This window comes from Equus caballus, chromosome 1, assembly GCF_041296265.1.
Source record: "Equus caballus isolate H_3958 breed thoroughbred chromosome 1, TB-T2T, whole genome shotgun sequence".
Taxonomy (NCBI): domain Eukaryota; kingdom Metazoa; phylum Chordata; class Mammalia; order Perissodactyla; family Equidae; genus Equus; species Equus caballus.
This window is the reverse complement of record NC_091684.1, coordinates 8,144,468-8,167,224: the sequence shown is the minus strand read 5'-3', so window position 1 is coordinate 8,167,224 and position 22,757 is coordinate 8,144,468. Positions and strand designations below refer to the sequence as shown.

At 45.5% G+C, this 22,757-nt stretch overlaps 2 protein-coding genes across 5 annotated transcripts in view; one reads left to right on the top strand and one right to left on the bottom strand.

Annotated features, from left to right (window-relative positions):
- Positions 1-10,443, top strand: part of EDRF1 (erythroid differentiation regulatory factor 1) — a 49,183-nt gene extending 38,740 nt beyond the window's left edge. For 2 of the 4 annotated variants that reach the window (XM_003363396.5, XM_023637288.2), the window contains one exon: positions 9,602-10,443. In XM_003363396.5, the coding sequence (XP_003363444.2) occupies positions 9,602-9,764 (163 nt within the window). In that variant the 3' untranslated portion in view covers positions 9,765-10,443. The remainder of the gene's footprint in view (positions 1-9,601) is intronic. The other 2 variants (XM_005602164.4, XM_070252757.1) reach the window with 1 other exon arrangement.
- MMP21 (matrix metallopeptidase 21) lies at positions 10,411-20,601 on the bottom strand. The gene is made up of 7 exons (XM_023637326.2): positions 19,860-20,601; positions 19,050-19,569; positions 17,866-18,005; positions 17,498-17,639; positions 15,980-16,237; positions 13,442-13,614; positions 10,411-13,178 (listed from the first exon to the last, which is right to left on the bottom strand). The coding sequence occupies exons 1-7, from the start codon at positions 20,019-20,021 to the stop codon at positions 12,879-12,881; spliced, it is 1,695 nt and encodes a 564-aa protein (XP_023493094.1). The 5' UTR covers positions 20,022-20,601; the 3' UTR covers positions 10,411-12,878.
- Positions 20,602-22,757: the final 2,156 nt, after the last annotated feature.

Here is a 22,757-nt window from a genome sequence, read left to right as displayed (position 1 = left end):
AACAAAGGAGCTCCTGTCCTCGTGGAGCTCTCCAGAAAAGGGCAACAAGCTGTCCTTTTGGGTGTTTATGGAGGCTTCATTATATAGTTGCGATTAACTAAGTCATTGGCTGTTGGCAGTTGATGCAACCTCAAGCCTCCCCTCCTCCCTGGAAATCAGAGGTGGGGAACTGAAAGTCCCAATTCTCTGGTCACAAAGCTAGTTCTGGCCCCAGGTCCCATCATCAGGTGAGGTCCAAAAGTCACCTTCATCAACATAACAGAAGACACATAATCACTCTCAATACTTAGGAAATTCCAAGGGTTTTGGGACCTGTGAGCCAAGAACCATGGATGAAGGCTAAATATCTATGAGAAATATATTTTGGTCATCTAAATGATCAGGTAGATCTTATAAACCACAGTATCGCAATGCATAAAGTCTTATTTAGCTAATTTGTGTTAATTTTTCAAGGTTTATTAAAAGACTTAAATGTGATATTTGTGTTAATACAATTAATATGTTGACAGGTTTCAAAACAGAGAAATACTGGTTACTGAGTCAGTGACTGTCAGTGATTGTCATGTTTCACTGATATGTAAATGAAAGCATCTGTACTTTTATTGTGAAGAGGAAACCATCGTGTGCCACAAGCCCTGTTATTTCACCATGAATTAGTGAACATTCCTTTTTGGAATGAAGGGAAATCAAAACTAGACTTCCAAAGAAAGGAAATAATAATACGTTTATGTTTTGATTGTTTCCCCACCACCACCAGCAAACAAGAAAGGAGAATAAACTGAGCTTAGTAATTGAAATCTTAATTTCCTTGGAATCTTAAAGAATTGAAATGAAATCTAAGAAAATTAAGATGCATTTAATTTAAAACAATTTTTGTTTCCCTTTTGAGCTAATGCAGGCACTTCCTCAGATGACAGCTGCCTTGGGGTTGTCCTGCTAGAAACACTAGTTTTGTCTGTTGGGTTGTATTTTTCTTTTTGGGTTAAGAATCTGTGTGCTCTTGTATTGTATTTGAATATTCATTGCTTCAGCAGATTGGAGCCCCTTGACCTTTTGATGGCTTTGCAGCTTAATATAATGAAAAACTAGAAAAAACAGAAGCAATCTCTGAGGGTTTGGGAAGCCCTTGACCATAATGCAGAGAACAGATCCTTTAGATTTTATGGGTTGTTCCCAGCCAGTTATGTACATTTAATATTTGGTTAAGATTAGTAAACAGGAAAATAAAAGAATGTAAGTTAATTGCCTTTGGAAAAAAGATAACCCTATGCTGAGTAGAGTTCACGGTTCAGTGGAGCTGTTTGTTAAGGAAGGGGATGACTTGTAGAAATTGGAAGATGAAGGTTTAAGATTCAGAATTATGATCAGAACAAATCAAAGGGTTTTAAATTTGTGATCCCAGCAGCCATCAGTTATCTTTAGGCATCCAGCTAAAATGTGATATCACTGTCCAGGGGGATTCATTCATATTTGGAACACTGTTTTGTTTTGTGGGGTTTTTCTAAATGGTAATAATCTCCTTTTTCCCCCCTCCCCAAAGCCCCAGAAGGTAGATGTATATCCTCGTTGTAAGTCCTTCTAGTTCTTCTGTGTGAGCCACCGCCACAGCATTGCTACTGACAGATGAGTGGTATGGTTCCGTGCCTGGGAACTGAACCTGGGCCGCCCAAGTGGAGTACGCTGAACTTTAACCACGAGGCCGTGAGGGCTGGTGCTGGAACACCGTTTCTAATTGTTAACTGCTGTTGCCTTGATTAGTCAGTAGGAGTTTAAGTTTCTTTTAAGGTTATCAGAGGTTTCATGAATTGTGAATGTTAACCTCCTCCAAAACACTAAAACATAGCCATCTTAGGCCCAAATTGCAGACAGTGAATGCATTTTGAACAGTCACTTTTGCTGTGCCATGGGTAGTGTTGAGGGGAAGAGAGGAGGAGATTTGCCTGATGAAAGAAGTAGAAATAAGAGGGAGAGGAGAAATGGGTCTCTCAAGAGAGGTGTGTAAGCGGGGCCTGCATTGGTGCCAGCCACAGTACAGAAAAGGTGGGTTCTGTTGAGGAGGAATGAGTGGAGCCATGAAAGAAGGGGGAAGATTCCTTACAGCCCGAGCTTTGATGTGGGCCAAAGGGAGGTTCCAGACTGCCCGTTTGCTCCCTGCAGGCCTGACAGACACTCGGGCAGAGGTAGGAAACATGCATACTGGCGAGTGGAAAGAGCACAGCCTTCGAAGTCAGAAAATGGAGTGTTTTGACCTTGATCCAAATTCTTTAACCCTTCTAGGTCTTAGTTTTTACGTCTATACAACACGAATACTAGTCCTTGCCCTTCTGTGGTGACAGGGTTTTTGTGTGGCTCAGATGTGGTCATCCACACTCTCATGAGTCCCAGTGTCAGCTGTTACCTGGTCATGTGTGGCCAGAGGTCTGAATTACATCTGGACTCGTTTTTTTAAAAAAGGATGCTAGAAATGAACTGCCATGTGATTACTAGTCTTTTCCAGTAGTAACATAAACATAATCCATTGATCTCTTCTGTGGGGGAACATGTTCAGAACAAACTACAAACTTAAGTTTTTGTTGAAACAGTTTTTAAATGGCGTACTGTCTTGACCCCTCCAGCTGGGGGGCATTCTTCACACAGATTCACTGACATTTTAGATATGTTGAGGTGCAGTAGTTCCTGTGAGTCAGAAGTCCGTGCTTCCAGTCCTGCATGATTCTACCCCAGGGAAAGCCAGCCCACAGTTGCTTTAAACATGTGCTCCTTCCCTGTCTGAGGGTCCTCAGCCTGGGCATGGAGAATGGAGGAAACGTGAAATGTTGGAGAGCTTCCCCGTGCCCTGGCCTGTCTCCAGTGTATCTTCTTCATAGCATATATCATCTCACACTCTGTTTTCTTCTTGTTTTTTTGTTTTTTGTTTTGTTTTATTGAGGTCATAATAACATTGTGAAATTTCAGTTATACATTATTATTTGCAGTCACCATATATATGTTCCCCTCTACCCCTTATGCCCACTGCCCAACCCCATTCCCCTCTGGTAACCACTAATCTGTTCTCTTTGTCCATGTGTTAGTTTATCTTCTACATATGAGTGAAATCATATGGTGTTTGTCTCTCTCTCTCTGGCTTATTTTGCTTAACCTAATACCCTCAATGTCCATCCAAGTTTTTGCGAATGGGACAATTTTGTCTTTATTTTTGGGTGAGTAGTATTCCATTGTATATGTATGCCACATCTTTATCCAATCATCAGTTGATGGGCACTTGGGTTGCTTCCACTTCTTGGCTATTATGAATAATGCTGCAGTGAACATAGGGATGCATAAGTTTCTTTGAATTGTTTATTTCAAGTTCTTTGGATAAATACCCAGTAATGGAGTAGCTGGGTCATATGGTATTTCTGTTTTTAATTTCTTGAGAAATTTCCATACTGTTTTCCATAGTGGCTGCACCACTTTGCATTCCTACCAGCAGTGGATGAGGGTTCCCATTTCTCCACATCCTTTCCAACATTTGTTATTGTTTGTCTTGGTGGTTATAGCCATTCTAAAAGGTGTAGGGTGATATCTCAGTGTAGTTATGATTTGCATTTCCCTCATGATTAGTGATGTTGAACATCTTTTCATGTGCCTGTTGGCCATCAGTATATCTTCTTTGGAAAAATGTTTGTTCATCTCCTCTTCCCATTTCTTGATTGGGTTGTTTGTTTTTTTGTTGTTGAATTGTGTGAGTTCTTTATATATTTTGGAGATTAACCCCTTGTCAGATATGTGATTTGCGAATATTTACTTCCAGTTGCTGGGTTGTCTTTTCATTTTGTTCCTGGTTTCCTTTGCCTTGCAGAAGCTCTTTAGTCTCACGAAGTCCCATTTGTTTATCTTTTTCTTTTGTTTCCCTTTCCCGAGTAGACGTATTCGAAAAGATCCTTCTAAGACCAGTGTCAAAGAGTGTACTGCCTATATTTTCTGTAGGAGTTTTATGGTTTTTCACATGGTACCTTCAAGTCTTTAATCCATTTTCAGTTAGTTTTTGTGTATGGCCAAAGACGAAGGTCTGCTCTCATTGTCTTGCGTGTGCTGTCCAGTTCCCAGCACCATTTACTGAAGAGACTCTCCTTTCTCCGCTATGTTCTTAGCTCCTTTGTTGAAGATTAGCTGTCCATAGATGTGTAGTTTTATTTCTGTGCTTTTTATTCTGTTCCATTCATCTGTGTGCCTGTTTTTGTACCAGTACCATGCTGTTTTGGTTACTATAGTTTTGTAGTATATTTTGAAGTCAGGGATTGTGATGCCTCCAGCATTGTTCTTTTTTCTCAGAATTGCTTTAGCTATCCAGAGTCTTTTGTTGTCCCATATGAATTTTAGGATTCTTTGTTCTATTTCCATGAAGAATGTCATTGGGATTCTGATTGGGATTGCTCTGAATTTGTAGATTGCTTTAGGTAGTATGGACATTTTAACTATATTTATTTTTCCAATCCATGTGCATGGAATATTTTTCCATTTCTTTGTGTCATCATTGAATTCTTTCAGTAATGTCTTTATAGTTTTCATTTTATAGGTCTTTCGCCTCCTTGGTTAAATTTATTCCTAGATATTTTATTCTTTTTGTTGAAAATGTACATGGAATTGTATTCTTGAGTTCTCTTTCTGTTAGTTCATTACTAGAGTGTAGAAATGCAACTGATTTTGGTAAGTTGATTTTGTGTCCTGCAACTTTGCTGTGGTTGTTGATTATTTCTAATAGTTTTCTGATGGATTCTGTAGGGTTTTCTATATATAAAATCATGTCGTCTGCAAACACCGAGAATTGCACTTCTTCACTGCCTTTGAATACTCTTTACTTCTTTTTCTTGCCTAGTTTCCCTGGCCAAAAACTCCAGTACTATGTTGAATAAGAGTGGTGAGAGTGGGCACCCTTGTCTTATTCCTGTTTTCAGAGGGATGGCTTTCAGTTTTTCCCTGTTGAGTATGATGTTGGCTGTGGGTTTGTCATATATGGCCTTTATTATGTTGAGGTACTCTCCTTCTATACCCATTTTATTGAGAGTTTTATCAGAAATGGATGCTGGATCTTGTCAGATGCTTTCTCAGCATCTATGAGATGACCATGTGGTTCTTATTCCTTATTTTGTTAATGTGGTGTATCACACTGATTTGAGGATGTTGAACCATCCCTGTGTCTCTGGCATGAATCCCACTAATCATGTTGTATGATCATTTTAATGTATTGCTGTATTTGGTTTGCCAATATTTTGTTTAGGATTTTTGCATCTGTGTTCATCAGCAATATTAGCTAATTTTCCTTTGTGTTGTCCTTGTCTGGCTTTGGTATCAGGGTGATGTTGGCCTCATAAAAGGTATTAGGAAGTGTTCCATTCTCTTCAGTTTTTTGGAATAGTTTGAGAAGGATGGGTATTAAATCTTCTTTGAATGTTTGGTAGAATTCTCCAGAGAACCCATCTGGTCCCGGAGTCTTATTTTTTGTTACTGTCTCAATGTCTTTACTTGTGAATGGTCTATTCAGATTCCCTGTTTCTTCTTGATTCAGTTTTGTGAAGTTGTATAAGTCTGAGAATTTATCCATTTTTTTCTAGATTGTCCAGTTTGTTGGCGTATAGTTTTTTGTAGTATTCTCTTATAATCCTTTGTATTTCTGTGGTGTCCATTGTAGTTTCTCCTCTCTCATTTCTAATTTTATTTGAGCCTTTTCTCTTTTTTCTTAGTCTGGTTTCTCTTTTTTTCTTAGTCTGGCTAAGGGTTTGTCAATTTTGTTTATCTTCTCAAAGAACCAGCTCTTAGTTTCATTGATCCTTTCTACTTTTTTTTTTGTTTCAGTCTAATTTATTTCTTCTCTAATTTTTATTATTTCCTTCTTGCTCACTTTGGGCTTTGTTTGTTCTTCTTTTTTTAGTTCCGTTAGGTGTAGTTTAAGATTGTTTATTTGCGATTTTTCTTGTTTGTTAATGTGGGCCTGTATTGCTATAAATTTCCCTCTTAGAATCGCGTTTGCTGCATCCCATGTGAGCTGGTATGGCGTATTTTCATTTTTATTTATCTCCAGATATTTTCTGATTTCTCCTTTAATTTCTTCAATGATCCATTGGTTGTTCAGTAGCATGTTGGTTAGTCTCCACATATTTGTCACTTTCCCAGATTTTTTCCTGTAGTTGATTTCTAGTTTCATAGCATTATGCTTGGAAAAGATACTTGATATGATTTCAATCTTCTGAAATTTATTGAGGCTTGTCTTGTTTTCCAGCATATGGTCTACTTTGAGAATGTTCCATGTGCACTTGAGAAGAATGTGTATTCTTCTGTTTTTGGATGGAGTGTTCTATGTATGTCTATTAAGTCCATGTGGTCTAGTTTTCCATTTAATTCCACTATTTCCTTGTTGACTTTCTGTCTGGATGATCTATCCATTGATATAAGTGGGGTGTTGAAGTCCCCTACTATTATTGGGTTGCTGTTAATATCTCCTTTTAGGTTTTTTAATAGTTGTTTTATGTATTTTGGTGCTCCTGTGTTGGTGCATATATATTTATAAGCATTATGTCCTCTTGGAGGAAGTGTCCCTTTTATCCTTATATACTGCCTCTCTTTGTCTCTCATTGACTTTTTTATCTTGAAGTCTACTTTAATATAACTATGGCAACACCTGTTTTCTTTTGTTTGGCCTTTAGCTTGGACTGCTGTCTTCCATCCCTTCACTCTGAGCCTGTGTTTGTCATTGGAGCTGAGATGTGTTTCCTGGATGCAGCATATTGTTGGGTCCTGTTCATTAATCCATCTCACCACTCTGTGTCTTTTTACTGGAAAATTCAATCTATTTACATTTAGAGTGATTTTTTTTTAAAGATTTTATTTTTCCTTTTTCTCCCTAAACCCCCCAGTACATAGTTGCGTATTTTTAGTTGTGGGTCCTTCTAGTTGTGGCATGTGGGATGCCACCTCAGCATGGCTTGATGAGCAGTGCCATGTCTGCACCCAGGATTCGAACTGGCGAAACCCTGGGTCACCGAAGCAGAGTGTGCAAACTTAACCACTTGGCCACAGGGCCAGCCCCTAGAGTGATTATTGAGATATATATAGAGAGAGAGAGAGACATATGTATATATATATATATATGCTGCCATTTTATCTTTAGTTTTCTGGTTGTTCTGTATTTCCCTTGTTTCTTGTCGTGTGTATTTTGGACTGCCATTTCAGTTTGGCAGTTCTCTATGTTGATCTTCTCAGTTTTCTCCTTATTTATCATTTGTGTCTGTTCTGATGATTTGTTTAGTGGTTACCATGAGGTTTGTATGAAAAATCTCTTAGATGAGATAGTCCATTTTCTGATAGCCTCTTCCTTAGTCTAAGCAGTTTCTATCCCTTTCTTCTTCACCTTCTTATCGTTGTCACAACTTATTCTGTTTTGTATTGTGACTTTGAGGTTAAAATGACAAGATTATAGTTATTTTTGATATTTTCTTTCCCTTTAGCTTAATGTTATAATTGTTTGCTAATCTGTTCTGATAGAGAGTTGCAATTTTCTGATTTTGTCTGCCTATTTATCTCCTTGCTCAAGGCTTTGTAAACCCTTTCTGGTTTTTTTTTCCAGGTATGAGGGCCTTCTTGATCATTTCTTGTAAGGGACTCTTGTGGCAATGAACTCCCTTAGCTTTTGTTTATCTGGGAAAGTTTTTATTTCTCTGTCATATCTGAAGGATATTTTCCCTGGATACAGTATTCTTGATTGAAAGTTCTTGTCTTTCAGTATTTTGAATATGTCATTCCACTCTCTCCTAACCTGTAAGGTTTCTGTTGAGAAATCCACTGATAGCCTGATAGGGGTTCCTTTGTAAGTTATTTTCTTCTGCCTTGCTGCCCTTAGTACTTTTTCTTGGTCATTGACTTTGGCCAGTTTTACTACTATATGCCATAGAGAAGATATTTTTCCATGTAATTAGCAGTTCTGTTAACTTCTTTTACTTGTAATTCCAGCTCCTTCCCCAGGTTTGGGAAGTTCTCAGCTATTATTCCTTTGAGCAAGCTTTCTGCTCCTTTGTCCCACTCTTCTCCCTCCGGAATACCTATAATCTTATGTTGCATTTCCTAATTGAGTAGGCTATTTCTCGGAGAATTTCTTCATGTCTTTTTAGTCTTAGTTCTCTCTCCTCCTCCACCTGAAGCATTTCTATATTTCTGTCCTCCAGACTGCTAATTCTGTCCTCCCCGAAATCAGCTCTGTTATTCAGGGACTCCAGAGTTTTCTGTCTCATTCATTGTGTTTTTCATCTCCCACATTTCTGATCAGTTTTTCTTTATAATTTCCGTCTCTTTTATGAAGAATTCCCTCTGTTCATTAGTTTTATTCCTGATTTCATTGAACTTTTAGAATTTTCTTGTAACTCATTGAGTTTTTTTATGATAGCTATTTTGAATTCTCTGTCATTTAGATTGTAAATTTCTGTGGTTTCAGGATTGATTTCTTGGTGCTCGTCATTTTCCTTCCGGTCTGGAGTATTAATATATTTCTTCATTCTATTTGATGGGGTCGATTTGTGCTTCACATAGTGATAGTGTCTGGTGTCAGATTCTACCTGCCGCCACTGGGGGCCGGGGGTCAGGAGCCATACTCTGAGCCTGCTGTGATCCCTGGTGTCTGTGCCTGTCCTTTGGAATCTATGCTGACAGAGCCTGTCTGCAATTGCCCACTTGCCACTCCTGCTTTACAAGCACATGTACATGCGCTCTGGCGGGGTCCCTTGCTCTGGCCCACTGGCTGAGCTGAGCACTGGGCAGGAGGAGTGGCGCTTTCTTTTACGTGCATGATCCTGGGGGTGTTCTTGCTCTGCCCTCACTGTCTGCCCTCCTGGGGTGCTGGCTTGAAGAAGACACCCCTGCAATAGCCAAGCCTCCTTTGTGTGGTGCTTTCCCATGGCTGGTAGGCCACTTGGAGAGTAAAGGCATTCCACAGAGAGCTGCCCCTCCTCTCTCTCTTTTCAGAGCTGTGCGTGGTCCTGTGCCCTTGGTCACTGCTGGGGAGGGAGAGGAGATCCCCTTACCTCCTTCTACTTCCTCCCAGGGATCCAGCACCTCCACCTTCAGATGTATGGTTGTGTGGGTCTCTCAGATGTCTGTTGTGTGAATGTGCTCTGTTGGTTTGTGAATGTCCTTTTTGTTATGTCTTAGTGGGGAGAGACTAAGGGAAGAGCTCACTCCACCATGATACTGATGTCACCTCTCTGTTTTCTTCTTGTTTAGTGCATGTCTTCCGCCAGCTCCTACCTCAATAGAATGCAGATTCCATGAAGGCAGAGACTTCCGGTCTGTTTTGCTCACTGCCAGGAGTAGTTCCTGGTACATAGTAGGCACTCAGATATTTGTAAAAAGAATGAACATTGGTTTTAATTGATGTATTGAAATAAATGTCTAAAAACAGGCTTACAAGTAATAGATGCCAGAAGGTCGGTATGGAATAGGCATTAATGGAACACCTGCTTCCCTGTGGAAAGTGACACCTGGGCCTTTGCTGTTGTTTTGGATCTTTTCTTGAACTGTTGGTGGGCATCACTGTTCATTTTACCTCTCCTTTGTTTTGTTTTTTTTAACCCAGCAGTAACATTGAAGAAGATGTAGTCCTCAAAACCAACAAGCAAATTTACTCCCAGCTTTTGAGAGCTACTGCTAACAAAAACGCAACTCTTTTGGAAAGAATCGACCTTCTCATCCATTTGCTGGATCAGCTTGCTCGTGGCAGTGGTGGTGCCATTCAGTGACTCACACCCAGGGCTGCAGCCACGGAGATGCTGTCAGTGCCTTCTGCACTTGGGGGCTAGGTTATCCATTTGGTGCTTCGTTTCATTAAATATGAGGGAAATATCCACTTAAAACAGGCACAGCGGTGGAAACAGAGTTCTCATTTCCCATGACAGACACATCATGGCTGAGTTCTTTGTCTTCTCATCTGAAGTGCTAAAACAGAATCAGACTTAACGCTCCCAGCGTTTCTTTCTTTCAGAAGTATGTGGTACCTCAATATTAATACACTTGCTGTGATGCAATTACACTTTTAAATATTTTTCAAGTATGTTAAGCTACATGGGTTTAAGATATAATTATTTTGGGTAAATGTTACTTTAGCCAAGGGAACTTTTATCCAAATGATTTTAGTGGTTCAAGTGGATTAAAGAAACTTCCTGTACATCCATTCCCTTCTAAATTGCACAGAAAGAAGGCTGCCCTTTTTAAGCTTCAGTACAGGATTTTTCAAAGACTAGCCATTGTCCAATTCTTGGTATGTAGTGCATGTTCTGAAGGGTCTGCTCTTCTGTGACTTTGTATGACAGTTGATCAAGAATAGGTACTACTACTTTTTTTTTTTTTCATTTTAAACTTGAAACTGTGAATAAGGTAAGAAAACTATTTTGAATAAATAAATTATTTATTTAAAATGTCTTTGTATTTTTCCATGTTACATTCTTTTCGAGTTTTGATTTGAACTGGTTTAATTAATAAATTTTACAAAGTAAAGATTAAAACATTAAAAATAAAATCCTGCCATCCACTGAATTCTCACTAGCATATTACCCCTATTACTTGCTGCTTTGTGGCTTTTGTCCAGTTGCGTACAAACATACTTTCTTTTCTCCAGTGCCCACAGTGTACATTGCTGTATTTGTCCTGTCATAGTTAATAATCTCAGTTTCAAGAAAGGTAACATAGGGGCCAGCCCTGTGGCCGAGTGGTTAAGTTCGCACGCTCTGCTTCAGCGGCCTGGGTTTTGCGGGTTCAGATCCTGGGCGTGGACCTAGCAGCGCTCATCAAGCCATGCTGAGGCAGCATCCCACATAGCAGAAGCAGAAGGACCTACAGCTAGAATATACAACTATGTACTGGGGGACTTTGGAGAGAAGAAGAAAAAAAGAAAAAGGTAACACATAAATGAAGCATGCTCATTCCTGTCAGGTGGACGGTCTGGGTTTATATGCATGACCCTCTGTAGACAAGAGCTGGCCCGCCTCCAAGTCTGCTGGCCTGGTCCTGAGTGCAGGAGGAAGTGCTGCCAATGACCTCCTTGAGTGTGTCGGCAGGTCATTTTCACTGTGCAGATCCTGCAGGTTGACTGACAGCCACACCTCTGCAGGAATCTGAACTGTACTAGAAAATTGTCTGGAATACATCTGTTTTAAGCTGAACTTTCACAAACTGCTTTCTCGGACACCGAGACCGTCAGGTATTTTCCTTGACAGTGAGTTGACATCTGTCATAGCTTGGCAGAACTCTCTCTTGCCATTTGTCCACTTCCTTGCTATTTAGTTTGCATTGTCCTTAGGACAGATTTGCATCAATTTTCAAAAATTAATCATCTAAGCATTTAAAGTTTTGACTAAATTGTAAAGCAGTTGTACAAAATCAGCAATGTCTCATTCTGTTCCCCCCTGCAGCAAGCACACACAGAATAACACTGTCTTCACTCTGCCTGTTACACCCAGACACTTCCATTGATTATATCTAATTTTGGATTAATGAATTCAAAAACGATTTTCTACTTACGCAGAAGTAAGCTGGGGTTAGATACTAGAGTTCCCTGCCTTCTAGCCTCTGTCTTTGACTGAACAGCTTTCAGTCAAGAGGAGAATTTGTTTTTAAGCAAGAAGATATAAATTGTAGCCATCTTCACTTGTCAAAACAATAATATGAAAGTTTGTCCTACAAGGGGGAAAAAAGTCCTTTTAAAAAGTTTTTGTAACATGCTGATTTTAAATGAAAGCTGCTTAAAGCGCTTGTGTTTTAGCTGTCCCTCCAGAAGAACTCTGGTGTTTGTAGCCTCATCATTGAGACCACTGAGTCTTCCTCAGTTAGTTTCAGGCCCAAATTTTGTCCCCATCGTTATGTAGCCCTTGGGGTTTGTGTTAAGAAAGGCAATAGCTCCTTTATGTGAAAGTTAAAGGGCTGCAGTGCCTATCGGAGAGAGAACTGACATAGGGGAAATAAAGTTAGCCAGTTCGCTCAAGAGTCTTATTTTAGTTGTTAGCCCTCAGATCATAAATAAGCTGCCATATAAAGTGTTTCCTGCTTTGAAGGGGGAGGAGCCCATGATAGGAATTCTAGCAAGCCAGAGAGCTGTTCTGTTCAGGACCGTTTGGGAGGCAGGCCTGTACTCAGACAAGAGAGCGTTGCAGGAATGGAGAGAGTGCCAGGGCCGCGGGCTGGAGGGAGGGGAGTACGACCAAGAGCGGCCACTGCGTTTGACTTTAGGCAGGACACAGCTAGTGAACTTGAGTTTCTTCAACTAGAAATGTGCACACTAGTATCTGGCCTGCTACTGACAGGGTTAGGAAGATCAAGAGAGAAATACATGAAAAAACCTTTTGTACACTGTCAAGTACTAGAAAAATATAAATTATGACAGGGATTTTGGAGTGGTTAATTTGAATTCTGTGGCCTTTTCCCTTGAATCTCCAGGTTTTCATGCAGGAACATTTCCATGCCCATAGCGGGTGGCATCTCCTATGAGTGGACCCCATGGCTATGGTGCCTTCCCACCTATCCATGAAATTGGTGGGCAGAGGGACAGTTTCAGGAACATGGCTACAGGACCCTGGAGAGAAGAGAAAGCAAAGACAGGTATTCCTCAGGATTCCTTTTTTTTTTTAACCTTTCCTAAAAAATTTGTAAAAATTATTTAGTGAATTATTTTTTTGACTGAGCAATTGACTGTTAAATCAGTATTTTAAAAGTTCAAGTATTGTTTTTTCCATGGGGTTTTAAGTTAGGGAGCCCTCTTCGCTTTGGTTACTAAAAATCTGGTTGGTTTTCTTTGTAAAAGAAATCAGACTTTGTCTTAGAAGAGAAATCCTTTGAGTCTCTCCATTTGCCTGTTTTCCTCATTACATGTTCAGGGTGGAGGCATGGACGTCACAAACGTCAAACCACTTCTCTGAGATGGACTGCTTTGGAAATAGGCCATTTGAAGGAAGCCAGGGGTGCTGCTGTCTGTCCTTGTCATTAACGACTTTCCAGTATGCTTTGCCTTTGAAAAAGAAAACGGAGTTGTGCGTGTAGGAGAAGTAAGCTGAATCTATATTTCTGAAAGGATGGTTTTGTGGCTCTATTCCTGGAAAAACTTGCGTAATCTTCCTTGGATAAGAATCAAGTACTTGATTTCTATTGACATCAAATGCAAACACCTGCAAAGCAAATAAAGTAAGACTGGCTTTTTTGAAAATCATTGATTTTGAGGTTAATTTATAGCAATGAGGTAAGTAAATCTGTGGCTCTGCACCACATTCTTTGGGCTTGAAGTCCCTAATAATTTTCCAAATGATGGGAGGAGCCGCGTTGCCGTGTAGGGCTGCGGCACTGAGAACAGCTTTCAGCTGAGAACTGGCCGTCCGAGCAGTTTCAATTAGGGGTGACAGAAGCAGCCCCAGCAGGCAAGCTGTCTACTTACAAAGGACTCTTGGAAGAAGTAAATGAACTGCTTTCTTCGGTCGTAAAAGGCAGTGTCCAGGGGACTTGGGACGCCAGGAAATCCTTCTGAAATCAATTTGGGGTAGCTTTTTCCTTGTTCATCTTCCGTGTGGGCCTGATCGTTGTCACTGTCGTATCTCCAGTATTGATTTCCTGAGAGCCAAGCAACAAATTTTAATGTGGTTTATTACTGTTAAATCACAGGACACGACAAACAGGACAGCTTTCAGTACGATCCCAGCCAGCCGTGACGTTCCGCTGTGAGTCCAGGAAAAAGCAGGACTCGCGGCATCTGACTGACACCTCCGCTCAAATCACTGATTCCCCAGATCTTGAATTACTTCTAGATTTGACCCCAGGAATCCATTTTTCTTACACATCATTGCTGCAGTTAGAATGCAGGTTGCCTTTCACAGCTCACCCCAGGCCATTGGCACTCATGGAAATCAAAAAACACCAAAAACCACGTGATCTTTTTCACATAAGCATCGTATTTTCCTTCTCTTCCTTTGTAGTTTAACGATCGTCCTTCTGCATGTTAGGGCCCATGGACTGTCCTGAATCATTTCCCAGCCTCATCAATATAAGCCCGCTTTTTGCAGAAAAAAATTATGATACTTATTATTAAATTCTGCCTTTTTCCAGGGTTTTAGAATCATCTAGTTCCACCACCAGCCCCATTTTACAAATGCGGAAACGGGAGTGAAGAGAGTTGAAGCAACTCACCCAAATTCAGCCAGCCTAGGTGGGCCCAGGGATACAGCCAGGGACTCCCCAGTGACTTAGCCCCGCCCTGTGAAATAACATCTTGGAATTTTGCTCTGTTTCACTTCAAGGTCCAAATGCTAATTTCATGCTCTGAAACAGCACAGCATTATTCTAAGCTTTCCTTATTAGTTCCTAATGCTGACTATCTGGCATATTGTCAGCATACAGTAGAATAAATCCACTGAGTTAGATCCTTTTGTGTTCACAACTCACAAAACATCACAAGCGGCCACATTCCTTAGCGAGCGAGTGTTCAGTATATTTGGGAGGGTTTGCTATTGAGAACAGCGCGACGGGTGGCCCACCAGAGGCACAATTCACGCTAGCTGGAATGTTTTTTGAATTGAAAGTATTCACAGCAAGTTAAATTTAAGATGTTTGTTATGCTCCAAGAATAAAATACAGCTGTGTTACAGCAGTCCCGCATGATGACCTAGTTCTGTAACTAAGATTCTTTGAGTGTTGCCAATACTAATTCTGGTTCGGGACTTCTTAAACGCCTGAAAGATGCGCTTCCAACTCGGAAAGCTCCCCGCTATAACAGTCCACCCGAGGCGATTTCTCCTGGAACTGAACTAAAATAGTCTTCTTTTGTGTGATGAGCAGAGACACTGAGACCAGATTTATACACAGGTTTCTTATGGCAAAATTTGCATGCAACATTCCTTCACTTTGGCTCCTGCCTCGTTCACTCTTTCTGAGCAATTTAAAGCAATATGGCTGTATGGCTGGGACTGAGGCAGAGCCAGTGCACCCCGCTCCTCTCTGGGAACAAGCTCCGGGAAGGGGAAGAAAAGCAGTACCGCAAAACCACAGTGGTGATTAGGCTCCACGCGTTTGGTTTGCAAAGGCAGCCTGCCTCTGGGACACGGGCCTGAGCCTGGGCACGGCGGCCTGTGAGCGAGGGGCAGCAGCAGCAAGAACACGCCAGGCCTGCATTCTCTGCGTGGTCCCAAGACCACCAGGCCCCCCTCAGCTGAGCTCCACCTCCCCACGCAACCCTGATCTTCCCTGCTCAGGAACTGCCGTTCCCGCTGCCTGCGGGAGGATGCGCCACCCCTGTCCCCGGCCTTCCCGGCTCTCCGGGGCTCGGGCTGGCCCTGTCTTCCCAAGCTCCTCTTGCCCCGTGCGGGCGCCCTGCCACACCGCCATGGGCTCGGCTCTCCCGCAGATCCGTCTTTTTCACGCCCAGCTCTGAGGCTTTGCTTCCGCTTCTGAGTGTGACCACCCGCACCCCCTCACCGCAGCACCGCCTCCCCCATCACACGCATCACCCCCGTGTCCTTTCCTGGGCAGTCCACGTCCTGCCTTCCTTCAAGTCTGGGTCAAGCCCGGACTCCTCGGTGGCGCCCCCATCTGACTCCAGGTGGCAGCGATCACCTGGTCTGCTGATTCCGCTTCAAAACATACTTCTCCTGTTGCGAGGCTTCTAAGGTTTTGCTCTCCAGAATCAGACTAAAATTTCTGAAGGGAGGGCTCTTGCTTATAGGTCTTTGGCAACCACCCAGTGCCTAGCGCCATTCACTCACTCATTCATTCGTTCACTTGATGCATTCAGTGCCTTCTTAAAAAGATGCAGCGATCACACGACCCCCATGCTCACAGAGCCTACGGTCTGATGGAGCAGACAGGAATTCAGTAGGTGACTGCAAGAGCATTACAACAGATTCCCTGTGGGGGCTCAAAATTCTGAATGTTCTGAATGCACTTGGATATTAAAAGAAATAGAGCCATCCATAAGCACCTCTACCTTTAAAAAAATAACGTTCATCTCTTCTCCACGTCCAGATGTGGACAAAAGCATCTATGTTTTGTGTTGGGATTCCATGCCAGCCAACGAGGATTTGGATAGGGTCCCCATAGCGAGTCCGGTTGTTTCGATTTTCATAAAGCCAGTACCAGCTGTTGCGGAAAAAATACGTGCTGAATCTCACCATCACTTCTCCATATTGGTTTCTCTCTTTGCGAATCCAATCAAACACAGTATCAAATGATCCTTCACATGAACCTTAAAAAAAAGAAAAAGGGTTAAGTGTGCACGTTCTGCTTCGGCAGCCCGCGGTTCGCTGGCTCGGATCCTGGGTGCGGACATGGCACTGCTTGGCAAGCCATGCTGTGGCAGGCATCCCACATATAAAGTAGAGGACGGTAGGCATGGATGTTAGCTCAGGGCCAGTCTTCCTCAGCAAAAAGAGGAGCATTGGCAGCAGATGTTAGCTCAGGGCTAATCTTCCTCAAAAATAAATAAATAAAAAGAAAAGTCTAGCCACTTGTCACCTGGTGCAAAAACCAACTGTTCCTTCTTTCATGTGTGACTTGAATAGAGACAACTGCAAAGCTGGAGTTTTCCATTAAAACGTCTTAAAGCAAGACACCACATGAGATTGGCCTTCCCTGGCTGAGTAGGGGCAGTTGGAGGGACCCCATGGCCTGTGACAGCCCTGGCTCACATGAGTTTTCTGGCTTCACTATTAATTGCACTCCCACTAAGTGTCTCAATTTGGATGCTAGTTATATGATCCCCCTAAATAGAGCTAATGCCTCTTTTAATGGCTGATCTGACTCTATTAGAGCAAAGAAGTTTGGTTCTGGGGACACACAACAGTAAGATTTCCACCAAGGGAAATAAATGTGTCGGCATCTGTTATTCTCCAAAGATGCTGAGTGCCAACCACAAGACGGTTGAGTAGAACAGAAATGGGGATGGTCCCTGTTTTAAATGGAATAGTGGAGGGGGAGCTTCCGTTCTCCTCGGCCTCTGTGCTAAATCATTAATCACTTCAGTTAACTAAGTAGCCACTAGCACGCTGGCCTGAACCATTAAACAGAAGTTAAAGCTTATCCTGGCAAGACTACGCTCTTCTTTGCCTGGGGATTACAGTAAGCTTCCTCAGTGGCTTCCAGTTCCTGTAGCTCTCATGGGATGCCACGGCCTGGATGGCCCACTTGTGTTGAGAAAGCCACGGTGTTCTCCTCCTTCCTCCCAGGAATATAATGTAGCGTGAGAAAGAGAGGACGCAGGAGGGAATCTCCACGGGAGTGGGCGCTCTCTCCACCCATGGCTACAGTCCGGGCATGGCCACCTTTCACTAAGAGAACAAGCATCACGGAGCTGGAAGGCAGATATTCTGGGCTGCAGTGCATTTGTATTATTTTGTGCTCCCGGAGGGCCAGCCTCCCAGTGAGGAGTGAGTGGGTCCAGTGAGGCTTTGGAATCCTGGGTGCCCCCTGTGAGCCCTGAGGATGCTCTCTCCCAGAACAGTCTTACCATACAGTTTCTGAATTGCTTTTCTGTCTGACCAGTCCAACTCAAACACAGGCTCCTGGGGGGTGTAATTTGGCTGCATTATGGATCCTGTCCTGTAGGTGTGAGGCAAGCCAAGTACATGGCCAATTTCATGGACGGCCACCTGGAAGCGAACACAAACCATGGGTGCAGTGGCAGCCCTGGGTGTCTGAGCACCAGGAGGTCCCATCCCATCACAGAGGGCGGGACTGTGCCTCCAGAGCAGGGGTGCTCATTCAGGAGAAGGGTGAGAATGGGGGAACCTTCTCAGCGGGGTGGACACTTCCCTGGAGAAGCTCACGCTGCTCTGCCCTCGGCCACGTCACTCTGAGCAGCAGGAGATCACTTACTTTGAGAAGGCTGAGGCCCGAGTCACTGGTGGGAGGTGTGAAGTGCTCGTCATCATCAAAGTGAATGTCGCCCAGGCGCCAGGCATGTGCAAACTCCTGTCCACTGCCATCGAAAACCCAAGGACAGCCCAGGTGCCGGCCTGGCGAGGGGAGAGGGAGGCAGTCCAGGTGAATCAGGCGTGCCCACTGCACAGACTCCTTACCTCCCTGTCCTGGGAACACAGACACCGGTAGGGTTCTGGCCTCGAGGGCCTTGTAGTCCAGTAGCAGAAGCCACAACTCCTGGATCCACTCCTCAATGCTAGGAGCACACGAGACACAGTTTGTGTGTGAACAGTGTGTCAGAAAGTCTAAAGACGGTTACAGACAGAGCTGTACCAAGTGCTGTGGGAGCCCAGAGGAGGAAGGCTCTTCCACTCTGCCAGGGAGTGGGGGAGGTTATGAGGAGACAAGATCTGAGCTGGGTCCTAACAGCTGAGCTCTCATGAAATGAAGGCGGGGCTGCCTGATGGTCACACCCCCTACGTTTGTATAGTTTTTCAACAAATTATGCCCTGTGTATTTCTCGCATTGGGAGGTTAACCCAGTGAGACCAGCACCCCTAGGCCCCAGATGGGGCTGCAGAGAAGTTACTTGGTCCAAACCCACCCAGCTAAGAGGTGGGGGGCTGGCTGAAGCCCACCCCATCCACTGGCTCAGGTCGGTAGACTACAGGCCACTATTTCTCCTCAGGAGGAGGGGGGAGGCGCCAAGTGAGGCCTGGTTTACTTGTGCTCTGATGAGCACGCTGAGCTCTTGTGAGCAAAGCTCACTGGGCTGACCTGCTCTGAGACAAGTAGAGGGACCCACATTAATGTCCCCGTGTGACCGCTCTGGGCTCTGTGCAGGTTGACACGCCTGTCCTCTTCGCAGCGAGTTGTAATAAAGCAACATCTCCAGAGGGCTTACAAGATGCCCACACCCTGACAGGTGCCATCCAAGAACACCCCAGGAGGTGGGTTGGTGCCACCACTCTGCAGGTGACAGGCCTGCAGGAGGCCAGGGTGGGGTGACCCCAGTCAGCCTGTTTGACCTGCGGCTCCCATTATGCTACCTGGGCCTGACCCCAGGCTGCGAGGGAAGGCAGGGAGGAGCAGTCTGCCAGCGGAGCCCCCAGGTGGCCTCAAAGTCTTGGCCCTTCTCACCTCGGCCAAAACCCAGCTTTATGTCAACCGTGGCTCCGGGGGCGGTGAGGTCCTCCTGGAAGTCCAGCGGCATCACCTCGCTCCACATCCTGAAGGCCAGTCTGAAGATGTATCTCTGCTCGTCCAGGGCCAGCTGGCTGCTGACGCCCTCCCCCAGCAGCCTCCAGGTCAGGGTCTTTTTGGAGAAGGCCCGGGGGCCCCCAGCAGGCGGGGGATCCTCGGGGAGCAGCGCCTGCAGGAACCGCTTGGCGCGAGCCCTCGGGCGCCGGGCCGCGGGGGTCGTGGGGGTCCCGGGCGCGGGGCCCACCGCCTGCAGCGGGGGCCGCGTGTCGGGGAGGCCGCAGCGCGGCCGGTTCATGGCCGCCAGGGTGGCCGCGTCCAGCTCCCCGCTGGTCGGCAGCGCGTTGACCTTCTGGAACCTGCGCACGGCCTCGGCCAGGGCGGCGCGCGGGGAGCCCTCGGGGCTGGGAGCCCGGGACTCGTGGGGCGCCTCGGCCCAGCCGTATTTGGACAGGAACCGCTGCGGGGAGAAATGCACGGCCTGACGGCACACTACACAGGAGCGTTGATCTACACCATCTGTCTGTTTCAGCGAACAGGGACGCTGGACATTTGTATGCTGTGATGCATACTTGTATTCACGTTGTGTATTTACCTGTGTTGTGAAGCATTATATTCCGTGTTTACTGGTTATTTGTGCGAGCTCCCAGCCCCCCCCCCCCCGAGGTGTGTGTGCGCACGTGTGCGTGTGTGCATGAATGTGGGCCCGTGAGCGCATGGGCGTGATGCTGTTCTCGGGGCTCCTCCTACCTGCGCCGCCGGGAGGTCGGCGATGGGCTTGGCGCGGCGCAGCGGGGACGGCTCGAGGTCTGAGCGGTCCCGGCTGTGGAAGAGCGTCTCGGGCTGGGCTGGCCGGGGGGCGGCGAGCCAGCAGAGCAGCAGGGTCGGACGGAAGATGGAGGCGGCGCGCATGGCCGGCTGCGCCCTGCCCCCCGCCTCTGCTCCGTCCCGTCTCCCTCCTGGGAGAGCAGCTTGGGATGCTTTTATGAGCAGCCCCTGGGAGACGCCAAGTGTCCAAGCCCTTCTCACCCAGGCCTGAAGTGTGCCCACCAGCACGCCTGGACCCGGTGCCCTTTGAAGACCCCAGGACCACCCCTCTTGCTGGGGTGAGAACGCCTCCCCTCGCAGCCTGCATGTTTGCTACATTCTCATTTAATTGCTTCCCCAACTTGCAGGCGCCTGCGGATTCGGTCTCTAGGGCGCTGTGCGTGGGCAGGTTTGTGCCTCCGCCTGTGGAGTGGCTGCGCGGCCCTCGCTCCCGTCGGCGGGGGCTCAGAACTGCACCTGCGGCTTAACAGGGACCATTAGTTTGCTCATAGTTTGGGTCCATTTTTTTTTTTTCTTGGTGGGCTGGAGTTGGGGGATTTTTAGTTTGTTTTTCTGACTTTTTTTTTGCTTATTGTTTTTGTTTCTCTTTGTTAAAGAAATCCTTAATCAGTATAGGAAACTGTAAAATTTTAAAGTACTGAGAATAAAGGAGGAACTCCTATGATCCAGATGGCAACATTTTCGTGAACATTCTTGCACATACGTATATTGTGTACATGCTTAAAGAAATATTTGTGTATAATTTTACATATATATCCTCTATTAAAACTCAGTGCACTGTCAGCGGCATCTTTCTGTGTTCATGAACACAGGTATTTATCATTTATCATCCTATGGGTGAGACATTTTTGTATGAGGATTAACTAGAATGACCTGAGGTTCTAGAGCGTGCCCTGGCCCACAGCATCCTCTCAGTTTCCCCTCAGGAAGGAGCCTCTCAGAAGAGAGGACAGGAGGTGGCAGAGGATGGAGAGGAGAAAATTGGGCAGGGCCGGGTTCAGCGGCTGGAATTTCTAACTGGTCCCCTCAGAGAGCCTGAGGGAAGTGGATAAGGTCCTCCCGGCACGGTGAGGGCAGGGAGAGCATGGACTTCCAGTGGCAAAGGTCCGAAAAGAAGAGTGAGTGCCCGGGTGTACGGGGCTATCCTTCAGTTACTCATTCGTTCATCGTTCAGCAAATGCTTGCTTCTGTACTAGGGACAGAGAACCTGGAAACGAACATGATGGACTCGTTCTCTGCCCTCAGGGAACTTATAGCCTCAGTGGGGGAGACAGACAATAAGCAAAACAATGAATGAAAACGTCAAATTGTGACAGGGGCTAAGATAATAACTAGGCAAAGTGAGTGCCTTGGAGGGGGTGGGGAGTCAATATGAAGGTGGACAGAAAGACTTCTGGCAAAGATGAAATTTGAGCAATGAAAGAAAAATAAGAGGGACACAGTCACATATGATTGGGGATTAGGGGTGGTGTAGGCAAAGGAAAGGACACGTGCAAAGGCCCTGAGGCAGGACCCCTCTGGGAAGGCAGTGTGGCTGATGTCAGTAAAGGGGAGGGAAGTGGGAGGTGAGGACAGAAAAGAGGGGGTGGTTGGACAGATGATGAATAACCTGCAGGTCAGATAATTTGGATTCTACGCTAAGTTCACTGGGAATCTTTTGAGCAGGAGAGTGACCTTATTGATTCACTATTTAAAGAATCTTTCCAGGGGCCGGCCCAGTAGCATAGTAGTTAAGTTTGCATGCTCTGCTTTGGTGGCCTGGACTTTGCAGGTTCAGATCCCAGGCACTGACCTAGCTCCACTCATCAAGCCATGCTGTGGTGGCATCCCACATAAATAGAGGAAGATCGGCACAGATGTTAGCTCAGCAACAATCTTCTTCACACCAAATCATCATCATCATCATCATCATCATCATCATCATCATCCTCCTAGCTGCTCTGTGGAAGATAGATGACAAGGGGTGCAGCCCAGAGGCAGGTGGAGACTGCACCCTCTGGCCCGGCAGCCCCTCCTGGGTGCCCCGGCAGCTCTTCTGTGCCAGGGTTGGCCTGATGGCCCTGTAGCCTGAGACCCCTCACTGGGCTCTGGGACATCGGAGTTGCTGGGGAGGGCACAGTACTAGGCTGTGACCTGGGGGCTCCGTTCCTTGTTAGGTTCTTGGACCAGGAGTTTGGCCTCACACCAGTGCTGCAGTGGCAGGGCCAGCACCTGTGACATCAGGAAGTTGTGCTCCCAAGGAGCTGGGACACTCAACAAGGTACCTGCACAGCTCCGCTCAGTTCCCGTCAGCTCAGGGACTTCTGGGGCGGGCCATGTACCGGGTGGGGACCGGGTGTCCTGGTGTGAGAGCAAGTATGTGGGGGGGGGGGGGGCATGAGTATGGGGTGGGGACGCTTCTGATTACTAAAGGCCAGTCACCCTCAGCTGTGTCCACAGATCCCCACTCCCCCGCCCCACCCGCGGCTTTCTTGCTGCACCCCTCTCCCTCTCTCCTACCAACATGATCTCCCAGCTCCCTGAACCGTCACCACTGAGTCTGAGAGCTTCGTGGTCACTCCCCTGGGAGGGGGCTTGCAGAGGGGAGGGGACCCTGGGTTAGCTCAGGAGACAAGTGTGGCTCAGGGCTTGGAATTTCTCATCATTACCCTCGCCCCGACTCTGCACTTCCCATATTCAGAAGCAAACCCCAGGCATCAGATATAATTTTATGCATAAATATTTCAGTGTGGATCTATTTGAAAGGAGAGAAAAGTACACTACCATTATCATGCCTTAAAACTCAGCAATACCCCTTTCAGATTATCACATTTACCAGGG